The sequence below is a fragment of the Fulmarus glacialis genome, unplaced genomic scaffold (genome assembly GCF_000690835.1).
Source record: "Fulmarus glacialis isolate BGI_N327 unplaced genomic scaffold, ASM69083v1 scaffold3232, whole genome shotgun sequence".
Lineage (NCBI taxonomy): Eukaryota > Metazoa > Chordata > Aves > Procellariiformes > Procellariidae > Fulmarus > Fulmarus glacialis.
Genome location: NW_009197012.1, coordinates 80671 through 95076, shown reverse-complemented (window position 1 = coordinate 95076; position 14406 = coordinate 80671). Strand labels below are relative to the sequence as shown.

At 41.2% G+C, this 14406-nt stretch overlaps 1 protein-coding gene across 1 annotated transcript in view; it reads left to right on the top strand.

Moving 5' to 3' along the window:
* LOC104072796 (voltage-dependent L-type calcium channel subunit alpha-1C) overlaps window positions 1-14406 on the top strand; it is a gene marked incomplete at its 3' end in the record, with an annotated part of 99589 nt that overhangs the window by 4570 nt on the left and 80613 nt on the right. The window contains exons 2-5 of the mRNA XM_009572371.1: window positions 4687-4713; window positions 6833-6993; window positions 7826-8051; window positions 14016-14223. Coding sequence (XP_009570666.1) covers window positions 4687-4713; window positions 6833-6993; window positions 7826-8051; window positions 14016-14223 — 622 coding nt within the window. The remainder of the gene's footprint in view (window positions 1-4686; window positions 4714-6832; window positions 6994-7825; window positions 8052-14015; window positions 14224-14406) is intronic.

Genomic DNA, 14406 nt, shown 5'->3' with positions numbered 1-14406 from the left:
GGAAAGAGAGCTTAAAATTACCTGTTTTCATTGAAACAGTAAGCCACTTGGTATTTTCACCTTGGCCGGGATTTCCATACATTTGGGGGACAGTTCAATTGCTTTTCCATCAAAGAGGGTTAAAACAATAAAAGAGGATAAAACAAAATGAACAACCTACACTGGCTTTCCAACTGAAAACAGTGTGTCCTGAAAATATTATGAACAATGGAAGCTTTCCCTGGCAGCTGAACCATCAATGATTTTCCCTTGGTGCTTTTCGGGCTGGGAAAATAATTCCTATGCAGTTCTTGCAATAATCAGCGTAGGAGCCAGTGGTAAAGGTGAAAGAGTCAGTTTGCTTGCAGGTTCGCTATAGTTGCTGCTGGTTTTCCCCTAATGAGAAGATAGCCTCCTTCTGTGTCCCCACCACATCAGGAGCAGTGGTAAGAAAAGTCTGCAAAAAGCACTGAAAGCACTTTTTTGCAGGAAAACACACAAGATCAACCATTATGTGTCAGCCTCAGCTACTGCTCTCCGATTTATTATGAGCAAGGTGGTTTTGATATTCACAGTCAGCTCTAGATATGTGTCTAAAGGACAATAGCATGCCTTGTGGAGGAGGAATTATCTTCCTACTTTGGATTCTGTGACAGGCCTTGCCTGTGACTTGCCACAGGGAGAGCAAGATTATTCATTAAATGCTGAAGTGCTGGCCTGTTTTCCCAGCCTGTGAAAAAGCCTGTTGAATAGCAAACCAGCTCAATTTTAATCTAGACCGATGCAGTTTTCTTAAGGATGTTCTGTAGATTCTTACTGCTGCTGGCCAACAACCACCTCTCTCTTAAAACCAGCATCGCTCCCATCAGGTTGGCATGCTCTCCGGTGCTTCTGCAAGAAAAGCAAGAAAGTAAAAAAAGAGAAGAGGCATCGCTGTGTGGACTCTGCTGAAATTCGGTGATTGCCGAAGGATCTCAGTCCACATAAGAACACAAGTTCTCCAGGGCCAGTCATCTGTTCTATTTTGCTGGAAGCTTTTAATTAGTGGTCAGAAATGTGAAATGGTCATTGCATGTCCCTGTACAACTCCTTAGTGTTAATTGCATTGTACAGAGGATAGCAGGCAGAAGGATGGAGGCCCATTGCTTCCGTGTGAATCGCAGATGCATAGCTGAGGGTAGAACTTAGCCCTGACACTCTATTAGGCTGAAAGATTATCAGGTATGCAGCATACATTCCTGAAAATGTCATGTCACTATATGCTCTTGTCCCAGTAATATGTGGAAAAAAGACCCTAGGGTGAGCATCTTCTCTTCAGGGATGCCAGCATCCTGACTAGAAGCAATGAAATGTCATCAGCATGAAAAGAGAGGTGGGTAAATGTTGTGCTGCTTGACCAGTAACTGCATTAAGTCACCATATTGCACCAAAACAGAATCACTATCACACCAGGACTGTGTTCTCACAGTTCTAAAATCTGTAAGATATGCACCGTGCAGCTTTTTGGATGTTCCCCAAAGTTGTGTATAGCCTAGAGGCATAGTAAGTAAATTTCTGTGTTACTGCTTTTCTGAGAGCTTTTGCTAGTATCCAAGGGCTTTTGTAAGTCCTCCTGAAGATAGTTGCCTATAGGCAGGATCATATAGTGTAAAAGTAGTTGTGACTAGCATGCAACATAATTTCATGGTCATGTTTAGTAATTTCTACACCCAGAAAACAACTGTAACATGGTCTTTGTGTCATGGTTGGAGACCCACAAGATTTTTCCAGAATTGTTTGTTGTATGTACAATTACACAAAGTCCTCAATCCCTGTTATACAAGAGTGTCGCATCCTTCACAAGCGCATAGTTTCTTTTTGCTGGTGTCCACCATGAACAGAGAAACGAAGACTTTATCTCTCAGAATGTGGGATATCTCACTACATTTGAATTATGCTGATTATCCTGAGTTTATGCTGACGAAATCTTTAAATTTCACTGTCTTTTCTGTGTGTGGTACATAACTGTGTAAGGTTAGAAGAGTTTTAGAGAATTTAAAAAATAGCTAGACAAAGAGAAGAGGTCTAATTTTTGTGTTTGTCTTTCTAAAAGATAATCTCAGTTATATGGTTCCTATGATAAAAACAGTCAGGAGTGATCTGAAATGGTTTTTGTATAGGCCCCTATACCATGATTTTAAACAATAGTTTCTCAAGACATTCCAGAGCTGGACACAAAAGGGGACGCTCTCTCCCAAGGACATAAAGCTCCCAGGATACCAGGGATGCAAGAGATCCATGTTTAAACTCAGCAGAGAATCTGGTCCACCCTGAACTCCTGGCAAGTGCCAGTTTGGAGTGTCATAAAGAGGCCATGGCAAGGCCCCAAATCCAGACTATTTGACAGTCCCTAGTGACGCCGTAAAAGCACTTTTTTATATGACGTAGTTAACCCTGGTTCTGAAAGACAAAAGATTCTTGATCATAAGGGTTATTTGAAAAATGTGTTTCAGATTTGGGCATAATGTCGTCAGAATCAGTTATTGTACATTTGTGTTTCCAAAATTCTGTTTCACACTTGGATTCTGCCTCTAAATATAAATCTCTTCCTCCTTCCTTGTCCTGTTCTATATATATAACACACCCACATGTGATAAAGCCTTCTGCCATAGCAGTAAGGCAGTGGGGGGCGGGGAGGCTGTAGCTAACCTGTGGGAGCACTGAATGCACTTGGCTGCTGTTCATAATGTTCCAAAGATGTAATTATCACATGCATGATGAGTACTACACCTGCCACATCTCTTTTGCTTAAATAAATAAAAGATTTCTTAAATGCCACACAGCTTCCTTACTGGGAAACCGTTAGCCAGAGAGGTCACCAGAGGACTTCACGCTCCCTGTCCCTTCCACCAGGCAGGTTCCCCATGACATCTTTCTTGTTCTCTTCCCTCCCCCCCACAACCTTTTCCTATGAAAGTCTTCGCCACCTCCTTTTCAGTGCCAAGCTTTCTCCTTCGTTGTGATTTTTTCTTCTTTTTCTTTCCCCTGTCTTTGAGCCTTCTTTCCTGTTGCCCGTAAATCTGATCCATTACAGTTTGTAGGTAGTGCTTATCAAGCAAGAATTCTCAGTGAGAAGTTGGGATAGCTTTAACATTAAGGACGGTTGGACTTGATGACCTTAGAGGTCTTTTCCAACCTTAATGATTCTATGATTCTATGATTCTATGATATGCTTTGTAGGTGTTTCACTCATCATCCTTATTAGAGCTCACTTTGTCTCTGCAGCATAATTTAGCATTCTGTTCAGCCAGTGCATTTTTTTTTTTTTCTTTATCAAAAGAGTTCTTGTGTGTGTCTGTAACCACACTGCTGCCTAGTATGTGGCCTAGACAAGCTGCCTTTTAGGAATGATGTATTCAGTGCAAAGGCTTTTTTTTTTTTTTGGCTTGGACCATCTGCTGGTGAAATGTTCCTATCACTAAAATCTCTTCCACATAAGGAAACTGACCCATCACTGATTACTTGTCAGTGACTGATGTCCTCAAACAGCGACAAGACCATTTTCAAGACTGCTACAGAAAGTAGTGTTAGATGTTTTGAGAATTATTTTGTCCCATGTCTACTAACAGTGAATCCGTTTTTAAGCCAGTACAGTAAGACCTTTGCTGACTTGTCAACAATGAATCACTTTCCTATCATAGAGGGAACCTTAAGAAATGCTTCAACCCAGCAGAAATGTCTTGTTCATAGTCACTCCCCAGATTCTCATTTCTTCTGTTATTGGTAGTGGATTTTGCAGCTTCCTAAATCACCTCTGACTCATGTCATTGCATCCACATACCTTTATTTCTCTTTGTGCACCATTATGTACGTACCAAAAGACAGCCAAAGAGTTCAAAGGCCTTATAGGACATGTGTCAAGCAGAACAAGATAGCAGTTAGAGAATTGGGGTCTATCTCTAGCTTTGCCTGTGACTTCTCATAAAAGGCTAATGAAGTTATTTAGGTGAATAAATCCAAGTGCATGGAATTAGATATTTAAACACATATGTAGGGGGAACATGGCCAAATTTTCAGGAATGCTTAATTCCCAAAATTTCATTGATAGCAACAGAATCTGTTATTGTTCAGACCCTTTTGAATTCAAACCAGTTTACATAGATGACAAAGACAAATAAGTATTAGTATCTAAGTTTGAAAATATCCACCATGCACTGTTTTTCCTTCAATTGCTGGAAAAAACCGAAGCATTATTTTCCCTGTGGTATTATAATAAGCTTATATATCCTGAAGTGACAGGTGATGTGTGAAAGCAACAAGTCTGTCTGTATAAAGTCATACATATTTTAACATAAGTAAAATCCTAGTGACTACAAGAAAAAAGAGTCATACTTGAAAAATAAATTTGGTAGCAGATGCAGAGTGCCCCTAGCATTAGGCTAGCCTTTTACCCAAGAGAAAAGCTAGTTCACTGATGTCTGTAGGTGGTAGAACCCCATCATGGCATGACTTCTGCTTCATGACTCCCACCAAAAAACAAGATTTGTGTATCAGGGAATTCTAGCCATGCCCAGTGCCTACATTGACTTACAGGGGATTCAAGAGGAAAACAGCATCCATTAAAAAGTTAATTGAGCTTAACTTTATTTCTTTCTATTGCTATTTTCATAAAAGCCTGGGAGGTACGGGACAGCTTCAGAGACTTTAACGGCAATTCTTATCTTTCAGGCATCGGATCTCAAAATCAAAGTTTAGGTAAGTAAAACTGACTTTTGCTTTTCCTCCTTTCCACTGGTATTGTTTCTTACTTTGCAAAGTAGTTTACTCCTGCATCTGTAGGACACAGTGATGATTCTAGGAGATACTGCCAAACTTGTCAGATTTTAGTCAGTCATCTACCAAAAATCAAGATCCTTTTTCTTAGTTTCATACTGAAATAAGGCACAGGGACTACTGACAGTATTTCACTCAGAAGTACCTATCTGATTGCTTTCTACACATCTTGAGCCATAAAATGTAAAAGTAGAAGAAAAAAATGTTCAACCACATAATTATACTACATCCGTCCACATCAACCCTGTCAGCTCAAGGTTCTCTTTCCTACACTTTGTTGCACTACTCTGCTTTGCTTGATTGTAAACCTTTCAACTGATGAGGTTTGCATCTTATTTGTGAAATGTTCCCTTTCGCCGTGGGACATGTGGAGTTTTTCTGGTGGTATTTGTTTTTATGTTGACTTAAAGGTTTTGAAAATGTGAAGCAGTCCCCAGGTGGTCATCTGTGGGTTTCCATTGGAAAGGCTGACTGAACTCATGGAACTTGGTTGTTGAGGTCCCAGTCCATTTCTACCTCTTCAGTAGGAGCCAAGCTGCCGCCATAACTCTGAATTCAAAGTCAATTTTATAAAAACTAAATTAATTTTCAGAATAACTGGAATAAGCGAGCAACTCTGTCCTTCAGCTTACCTAAATAATGAACAGTAACGTAAATTCAGGAATGCACATATGCATGCATACTGCCTATATGCATCTCTCAGCAAAGAGTTGCATACATGATCACATTCCTACAATCTGTGGATTTATTTGTATGTGGGTGTAAGCATAAAAACCCACTTGTATCATCACATGGTCATGTGCATGCACATTTGTGCACAAGTACACACAAAAGTGTATGGGATTGCTAACAATTTAATGACAACATGAATTTCCAAGTGTTGTGCCCCTTTTGAAAGTTGGAAAGATCATTTCTTGCCCCAAATCCACTGCAAAACACACACCCTTATTAAATGTTTGTGGTAGCTAGACTGGGTGCCTCTATAAATTGCATAGCTAAAACAGCCTTGATTTGATTACCTGTTAAAATGTTGTTGCAAAATTCTTGGCCAGTGTGCAACATTCACATTGCCTGGCTTTAGTTCATATAGATGCTGAACCCTGACCTCAAGCATGGCTATAGTTTATCACTGGAAATAATACGTAAGGGAACACTAGCCAAGAAAAGTTCTCTCTTCCTGTAACGTTGTGTATGTGTGTGTCTCTTTAGAGACACACACACGCATGCACACACACACATATATGTATATAATATCTATATAAAACTATTAGATTTATTATACAGTGGCAAGTGTTGCCTGGAAACTGGTTGCTATGCAAGTTAAATTCTGAAGAGTAGGAGGTGTGTAATTAGCTTTAAATATCTTCTGTGGTTAGTAATTACCCTCAGAAATCAGTGACACAAGGGGATGTGTTCATGGAAGGCAAACTTTAAAAGGTCTGTTGATTAGCAAATGGTATCCTTAGTTCCAGGCATGAAGGTGAGATGCTGAGGTCCCCTAAGTTTTGTTTTTCTGTTCAGAGTTAGCCGTCGTATTGGGCTTACTCCTGAACATTGCTGAATGTCAGAAATGTTCCATGGATTTTATTTGACCTCATCTTTCCAAGGATTTAATCCAAAGGTCCACGGTATATAGTGGGTATCTTTTCGTTGACTATCCTGAGGCTGGACAAGGTCCCATTGCAGGCCACAAGCATTAAATACAAGAAGAATAATTATTTTTGTGGGAACTGGGCTAAAAAACCTCTCAGGGTAGCTGTGATGGATATCTTAATCAGATTAAGACATTGCTTGAAGAGCTTTATTCACACCTAAATGTTGCAAATTGGCTTAGGACTAACTTTATTCCTATAGCTAAAGGAAGGATGATCACAACTGTCGACTCAGATGAGAATGAGAGAACATCTCTCAGGGTGAAATTTAAAGTTATTCTCAACCACTCTTGAACAATAAATCAAGACTAGAGTCTCTCTTGACAGAGATTTGCAATAGCCTAAGGATCCCTATCTGAAAAGAACTTTTCCTTTTCCAATTTTTCAAGTCGCTACTGGCGCCGATGGAATCGATTCTGCAGAAGAAAGTGCCGCGCCGCTGTCAAGTCTAATGTTTTCTACTGGTTGGTGATTTTCCTTGTGTTTCTCAACACCCTCACCATTGCCTCTGAACACTACAACCAGCCAGACTGGCTCACGGAGGTCCAAGGTGAGGAGAGGCTGATGGTTCTGTTTATTGTGGTCAGTGTCAAAAAAGGGGGCTGAGGGAGGACCTGATGCATTAGACCACGCAATATAAAAGGAGCATACACAACTCCAAATAGTCCTCTGTCTGTGGAGGTTCTTAAATAATAAAACAAAATATCTGCGTACAATGGGAGAAGTTTCAGGGAAAATGCAAGTTCCCTGTTTCCAGCCAAAGCAGTGTTTCACTGGGTGTTGGTGAAATCAGGAGCTTATTCTAAATACATATTTTCAGCAACTGGATTTCCAATTTATGAATAGCTACTGGGAGCCACAGGTTCTCCGAGGTTTTCCCTGAAATGGCATTTATGATAAATTCTAGTTAACAGGGAGGCGAGGAAGGAAGAGTGATTTGTAAAGTTGTTCTGTCTGCAGAACCGTTGAATCCTCACTGGCGGTGAGAGCAGCTGAAAGGCTTAATTAAGCAACAGTAGGTAGCACAGCAGCTCTTCTATTCCCACTCTCATCTGCACATGACAAGTGTGATGGGAGATTGTGCACAGGAAGGCATGTCCCTGCCATGGAGGTTGTGTGGTTGTGTCATACATCACAGCTGTATGTGAAATACATAAGAATCGCTGTAACTGGCTTGGCTTAAACCATGACAGCATCTTCATAAAACATTTCTGTGAATGAGATGCCCATGCTTTTGAAGTCCATTCTTTGACCCAAGCTTATATCAAGTTAACCTTTCAGACTGATCCCAGAAGGGGTTTCTTATAGGCAAGGGCCGATGGTTAGCTCTGATGATCTTTTGACTAAGTTTCACTAATCTGTTTCTGTTTGTTTTTCATGAGACACTGCGAATAAGGTGCTGCTAGCTCTTTTCACGGCAGAGATGCTGCTGAAGATGTACAGCCTTGGTCTCCAGGCCTATTTTGTGTCCCTCTTCAACCGCTTTGACTGTTTCATTGTGTGTGGAGGAATCCTGGAAACAATTTTGGTTGAGACAAAGATCATGTCACCACTGGGCATTTCGGTGTTGAGATGCGTTCGACTCCTAAGAATATTTAAAATCACAAGGTACTTTTGTGCTTCTTTGGGAATGAAGGAGGGCTACTGCTCAATGCACAACATATATAGGTACAAGTCACTCACATTCCTGTTTTTTCACTTTTTCTACCACTAATTGGGGAGTGAGAGTGCTAGCTTGACAGTCCTCATTTTCTGAAGTCTGTGGCAGGATGGGGAGGGCTGTACAGACTGGATATCCCTGATGTGAGTGATAAGGATTGGTGAGGAGTCTGACATAGGGGGCTGGAGACACTTGATGCCATGCAGATTGTTAAACTGAAATCTGGAAGGATAATATGAGCTGAGCTTGGGCTCTTAGGGTTCCCTGCAAAAGGGAAAGTGAAAACAAAACAGCAGATAGCCTTGTGACCTTTTCTGTTGCTTTATGGTGACAGGGCAGAGCCTGAAAGACTACTTTGAGCCAAAACAACATTTGACTGAGGAGCCCATGCCAGCTCCAGTAGACTCAGCAGTGGCCTGAGTGGGAGATAGTGTCAACAGCAGCAGCTATAGGCAAAGGATGTTGGCAGCCCATCCCCTTCAGAGGAGTCCAGCATGAAGCAGCAGCTTTACAAAGAAACCAGACTTTTCCAGAGTCCAGTCTCTCCTCTTTTTCCTTTTCCTTCTTTCTCCTCTCCCTCTGCATAAAGGCATAGTGGTGTCTATTAAACAGTTGCTGCTTCCTGCAGTCAGGTACCTCCAAAACACTGGCTTGGTTTGGCAGGAGTTTTTCAGCTTGAGGGGAGGTTGTAAGAGAGATCAGATCCCAACTTACCCAGATGGGAGCTCTTGGAACAAATCTATCCAAGTGCTCACCCGAAGCAGCACAGAGCCTGCCTTTTCCCATGTGGGCACCAGTCAGCACCTTATAAAAAGCTTGACTGAGGTGGTGAAAGAGTGCGTTTTCTGCAAGCTCAGCTATGAAAATGTCCCTAGAATTGCAATAAACTCCCCCGAAGGAAATTTCTGACAAATTTGAGATAAAAAACTCAGCGCATGAGAAAAACAAGGCCAAAACTGGAAGACAGTCAAGATGGCAGAGCTGTGAGGCAGAAAAAACAACAGGCTTGGACTTGTGCATTGAACAAGATTTACCCTTAAAGCTTCTGAGCCTCAACTCTCTGGCAGGGTGGATGGTTTTCAAGGTCAGATGGCAGAGACAGAAAATCAGTTTACAGTCTCAGAAAGAGAGGCCAAAGCAAGCCTACAACTATTAAAAAAGAAAAAAAGGTGGTCTGTTTAGACGTGTGATCATAGAAGAGGGAGAAATGTTCCAGCTAACAAGAGTTTCCAGCAAGAAAGGCATCTTTGCCCTTTCAGAAATAGTGGGAATCTCTGGTCTGGTGACTGTTTTTCCTGGATCTTTGGGTCCGAAAGCTATCATCACTGAGTTGCAGGCTTGGTTTCTGAGGAAACCAGTAGCTGTTTCAGGCATTGGGTAATCAGATACACCCAGGGCAACATACCAATAGCTATAAAAACATAAGATTCAACATAGCATCCTGGAGAGGTCATTGTTTTTTCAAGACATTTCTCCACTCCTACACAAAATATATAATCTAGCTAAGAGAATTCTCTAATAGAAAGGCAAATGCTGAGAGAATATCATTAATACTTTAGGAAGCTTGAGCTATTGGAGTACTCAAATATTCCTAAAGCTTCTGGCAGAGATGTAATGTTAGAACCAACCAGCAGTAGGACTAGTTATATTTACCTTCATTCTGCAGCAGAACTAAAATACAATTTTGCATGGAAGCAAATGTTACCTGGAATATGTCTCTTGCAATTTGTACAGGGGTCTACGTGTAACACAGAGCTAAGGAATAACTCATAATGAATAATGTATTAATCAGATTTTGCCTTCTTTCCTGTTCCTAAAATATTGGCAAGTAGGTTGCAGGAGTCTCAGATTTATCTGTGTTTTTTAATTATTCATAATTTTCTTCATGATTTTTCCCTCCGTGGGTGAAGTTCACCCTCATGTGGAAGGCCCTAGCACAAGCCTCCAAAGCGGTATTTTAGGCCCACTCATGTCTTACTGCAGGAGAGAATATTCTGGCATTAAAGCAAAACTTTTGCCTCTGATGTTCTCCAGTAAAATACAAATTTTTCCATTATTCACTCAGCTCTAAATACAATGATGATTTATTGACAATGTTATCAATACTGGTGGAATACACCGCGTGAGTGCAATGATAATACAGGAAGATACAATCCTAGAAAGCTGGGAAGGGTAGGAAGGATGAGAGTGTAATGTTTTATGTCAGATATATATTCATGAGCAGTGACATGGGAACACACAGTGGAGATGGAAATAGTGATAATCAAGGCCATTAAAAAGGTATAAAGCAGGAAAATTACTCTGATGAGAGTATATCAGTAGGTAGCCTAATCTTTATGTATTTGTATGGATCTTCCATGGTAAACACCAAGCACAAACAAATTCTGGGTGCGTCAAGATAATACACTTCTAGGAAAAAGACATACAGCTCCCTGATATAATAGAAACAAATAACGACACCATCAGATGAACAATGCATCATTTTAGAAACCACATTTAGAATTTCAAAAGCAAACATTTCTTCCAAAATTATAAATACTCTTCAGAATCGTTTAGTCTTGTACATTAGACAAGCAGACAATATAATCAGTTTGGTTTATTCTCCCTAATTTTTACAAGGCTGTGCAGAAAATCTCCCTTTGCTATGAGAAGACAAATTATTTTCTCTTTATAAATAGTCCTTTACTGCTTTTTAAATCCCTGTATTTAGGATTTAAATATAAAATAAAAAAAAAACCCATTTATTTACAACAACATACTGAAATTTTATATTTTATACCTAATCCTGTCGCTAGATATGTCACTGTTAACTGTAGGGAGGAGAGAGAGGGCACCTTTTTTTTGTACCTGCTTTCAAAGTGGTTTTATATTGGATGAACAATTGTGGGAAGCTTTCCTACAATGAGACTCCCAGCTGTTGCTACTGTTTTAAGCTCTGTATCATAAAGACATAGTGGAAGGCAATGGAGAGGAGAGGGAAGAGAATAAAAGAACACATTAAATTCTAATCCAGTTCTGCAATTGATTTTTGTGTGAGATGTTCAACAAACCATTTAACTTCTCTGCATCATTCCTCCATTTTGAAACAGGGATCACAATCACATCTTACTCACCGGGGTTTTGCAATGCCTCATTCACCGGCATCCTCAAGGGTCTGAGATCTGCAAGTGGGAGATGTTAAGAAGCATATTCATTTCCCTATAAGTCTGAGGAAGCAGCAGTGCTTTCTCTCATACCTCCCATTATATGCTGCCTGGTCCAAAACTTCTGATTCCATCCAGCAGTGCCATGAGATTTATTGTAACTTATTGTAATTTTTCCTTTGTAGTATATTAACCAAAGAGGACAAAGTAGTGAGAGACTTTCTTTGTCCGGGCTACATCCATTCCTGACCTAAAAGCCTTGTGTTTCATTGACTAACCCCAGATCTCACTTTGAGGGGGTGTTCATGTTTCTGCAACCACCTAATGTGACAGATGGTAACCTCAGTTCAGGCTTTTAGGACACTAAGATAAGACAATTGTGTTTTTCACACATCCCAATCAAGTCAAGCCTTCCTTATCCTCTCCTTTTTCCTTTTTCTCTTTTTTTTTTTTCCTGATTGGTTTGTTTACTTTTCTAATGGTGCTGTATTCCTAGCACTCAGTGCACGGGGATAAAACTGCACTAATCTTATCACCAGGTCATCTCAGTTAATTGCTTTAAGTTTGATAGTTACATAAGAAACCGAATCTCAGGTATTGAGCCATTTGTAAGCAATGCAGAGCTGATAAAAGTCTGTGCAGTTGTGCTCTCAGATAGCAAGGCATTTAAGCTTAAAGTGAGTCACTGAGACTATTCAGATGGGTAACAGCTCTACTGTGTGCCTCTTAAGGGCACTGCTAGAAAGACCTAGAAAATGTGTGTCCTGGCTGACATTGGAGGGCTTGGAGAGATATTCTGGACCCCATCAGTTTCTGGTTTAAGGATGCTAAAGTCAGTCGAGTTTCATCAGAAAAGAATTTTTCCCTTTTCCTGTGTCACTTTCTCTTCCTCCCGAAGTGTGAAAGTATGTGAGCTGTAAGCATAAACACAAATACAGCAAGCTGTTACTTTGCACATTCAGCACGGACATTTGGTGGCACCGAGCCCACAGCTTCCATGCCCTTACCTTTGCTCTGTAGTTTTTCATTGCTCATCTCTTTAATTGCAGTTAAACTTTAAAGCATTCTAGTTTTCTCTGAAGTGCTGAAGCTGGGCTGGAGGGAAAACATCGCATTCTCTTTGAAGCTCAGCCCTTGGTGATGAACCAGTTGCTGAACTTCAGAGGACATGGTGGTGTCCCTCTGCAGATCAGATTGCTAACCTTCATAAAGTGATTGGGCTGCTCAAACATTCCTGTCTGCCATGGGACAAGGAAAGCCATCTTTTTAGACGAACATTTAAAAAATATTAATTTAACTGGGATTTTAACAACTCTAGTCTCTAATGACTACACTACCTTTGGAACAGATTCGTATGTTGAAGGATCAGGCTTCCTCAAACGAGCGAGAGCACTAGACATGTCTGCCCTCCTTCTCAAGTGGAGTTTTTGCCTCCGAAGAAAATATGGGTAGAAATTCAGAGTCCTCTAAGGAAAGAAAGGTTCAATGTTATGGGCTTTGGGAGAAGGGAGTGGAGGATGTTGGCCATGGAGGAATCTTAAAGCATGGTGGTAGACCACAAGAGATGGTGCTAGAAGGAAGACTTAGAGATCACAGGCAACCATTACTGGCTTGCTGCCCTGTGAAAGCTGTTGAACCTTGCTAGTAATGTGCATTCAAAATGAGGTGATTGAAAGAGGACAGCTAATCTTCAGCCCAGTCTGAAAGCTCGGTCAGACTCAAAACTGCATAGAAGAGAAGTGGCCATGACCAGCTAAGCAGTAGACTAGGAGTGGTTGAGCAGATGCAAGATCAAAGTGGAAGTTGCTTCATAGGTTATGTGGTAGATTCTTTAGAATTTTTTTCTAAAGCCTTTTTCCAACACATGGCTACTCTGCAGGCTGGCAAAGAATGCAAGCAAACTGACATGCTGCAGCAGAGCATGCTGCTGGCATCTCTTTGAACCCTAAAGTGGTACCACAAGGGCAAGAAGATCCTTTCTCTGCATCATACATCAGTCTGATCCGGGCACAAGCCTAAATACACTGACAGAACAAGTCTTAGCCTCTTTCTCTCATGAATGAAGCCCTCCCAAAATGTTCTGCGGCCTGTTTGAGGAAGCATGGCAGGTTTGATACCCAAAAAAGCAGTGATGGTGAGCTCTTCCAACAGCAAAGGAAAGTCTGGACTTTATAGGTGTAGATCTGGAGTCTTTTTTAGGGTCCATGTAAAAGGACCTTTAATATCTTTCCCATTCATCTCAATCCCAGAAAGCTTAGCAACCTCTTTCTGTGAGTGAGCCCAAGCACATACTCACATACGCCAGATTTTGGACAAGTTTGTATTTGCAGCCAAACTGTTTCCCCATCTGCACTTGTTAGTTATTACAGGCCATTCTCCGGAGTGAGGTATTCTGGCTGCCATAACATCTGTGACTGTTGTAATGAGGTTGGTTAGAATGTAACTCACTGAAGCAGCAAGAACTAATCACCGTATATTGATATAAGATTTGCAGAGCTTTAGATGGAGAGTGCTGCAATAATCTTCTGGGTGTGCATATGGGGTGGGGGGTGAAGGGAGTTGTGTATGTACACGTGTGGTAGTAAAATTACTCATTAGCTGCAGTAGGTCTCATTATCTTAGGGAAGCACATCAATGATTCACTGCTTAACAGGGTGTTTGGAAATGCCTGCTTATACACAGAAGGCAGCCTGAACCAATATCTTGTGCAGTCCATGAGCACCTGTCTTGGATTGAAGGAATTTTAACTGCCTCTATTTTCTCTCCCAGATACTGGAACTCCCTGAGTAACCTTGTGGCTTCACTCCTGAATTCAGTCCGCTCCATTGCCTCCCTGTTGCTGCTTCTCTTCCTCTTCATTATCATATTCTCACTCCTGGGGATGCAGCTCTTTGGGGGCAAGTTTAACTTTGATGAGATGCAGACCAGGAGGAGTACATTCGACAACTTCCCCCAGTCCCTCCTCACTGTGTTTCAGGTAAGGGCAAGAGCGGTCCCAATGGGGCCAACACATTGTGTTTACATGGGGCAAAACAGAGAGCAGGTCCTGCACCCTTCCCCTGCAGCCTGACAGTCCCCAAGACTGGACATCAGGCTAACAGCTCCAGGAGCAAGGTGCCACGCTGTGCTGCCAGCACAGGGGTATTCCCTCCCAAAATGG